The sequence below is a fragment of the Chaetura pelagica genome, unplaced genomic scaffold (assembly GCF_000747805.2).
Source record: "Chaetura pelagica isolate M959 unplaced genomic scaffold, ChaPel_1.0 scaffold1302, whole genome shotgun sequence".
Lineage (NCBI taxonomy): Eukaryota > Metazoa > Chordata > Aves > Apodiformes > Apodidae > Chaetura > Chaetura pelagica.
Genome location: NW_009952407.1, coordinates 17,492 through 18,643, shown reverse-complemented (window position 1 = coordinate 18,643; position 1,152 = coordinate 17,492). Strand labels below are relative to the sequence as shown.

Genomic DNA, 1,152 nt, shown 5'->3' with positions numbered 1-1,152 from the left:
CCCCTCCCAGGGCAAGGAGGGGACCAACTCAGTGGCTGTACCCCCCCTGCCACCATTTCACAGTCCCACCAACGCCAGCACAACAAGGACAAGCCCTACAAGTGCCCCAACTGCTACCGGGCCTACACGGACTCGGCCTCCCTGCAGATCCACCTCTCGGCTCACGCCATCAAACATGCCAAGGCCTATTGCTGCAGCATGTGCGGCCGCGCCTATACCTCGGTGAGCCCCGGGAACCCCCCCGGATCCAGCACACACCCCAAAAAAACACCCCCCAAATCCAAACCCTGAGATCCACCGTCCCGGGAAACCCACCTGAGATCCATCACCCCAGACCCACCTGAGATCCACCACCCCAAAACCACCCTCTGAGATCCACCACCCCAAAAACACCCTCTGAGATCCATCACCCCAGACCCCCCTGAGATGCACCACCCCAAAAACACCCTCTGAGATCCACCACCCCAAAAACACCCCCTGAGATCCACCACCCCAAAAACACCCTCTGAGATCCACCACACACCAAAAAATCCTCCCCAGAATCCAAACCCTGAGATCCACCACCCCAAACCCCCCTGAGATCCACCACCCTAGAACCCCACCCCGATCCAACACACACCAAAAAAACCCTCCAAATTCCAAACCCTGAGATCTCCCATCCCCAAAACCCCCCTGAGATCTACCACCCCAAAGCCCCCTGAAATCCAACACACAGGAAAAAAACCTCCAAAATCTAAACCCTGAGATCCACTGTCCCAGAAAATCCCCGAGATTCACCACAAGAGCCCCCCTGAGACCTACCACACACAAAAACCAAACTCTGAGATCCACCACCCCAAAAATACCCTCTGAGATCCACCACCCAACCTCCCCACCAACATCCACCACCCCAAACTCCTCTGAGATCCACCTCTAGAACCCCCTGGGATCCAACCACCCCAAAGCCCCCTGAGATCCACCACCCAACCTCCCCCTGAGATCCAACCACCCCAAACCCCTCTGAGATCCACCCCTAGACCCCCCTGAGATCCACCACCCAACCTCCCCATGAGATCCACCTCTAGAACCCCCTGAGATCCACCTCTAGAACCCTGAGATCCACCACCCAACCTCCTCACGAGATCCACCCCTAGAACCCCCTGAGATCCATCA

At 57.4% G+C, this 1,152-nt stretch overlaps 1 protein-coding gene across 1 annotated transcript in view; it reads left to right on the top strand.

Moving 5' to 3' along the window:
* The window catches only part of ZNF362 (zinc finger protein 362), a 9,082-nt gene extending 8,230 nt beyond the window's left edge, over nucleotides 1–852 (top strand). Inside the window, exons 7-8 of the mRNA XM_010008217.1 lie at nucleotides 64–222; nucleotides 760–852. Coding sequence (XP_010006519.1) covers nucleotides 64–222; nucleotides 760–852 — 252 coding nt within the window. The remainder of the gene's footprint in view (nucleotides 1–63; nucleotides 223–759) is intronic.
* The last annotated feature ends 300 nt before the right edge of the window (nucleotides 853–1,152 follow it).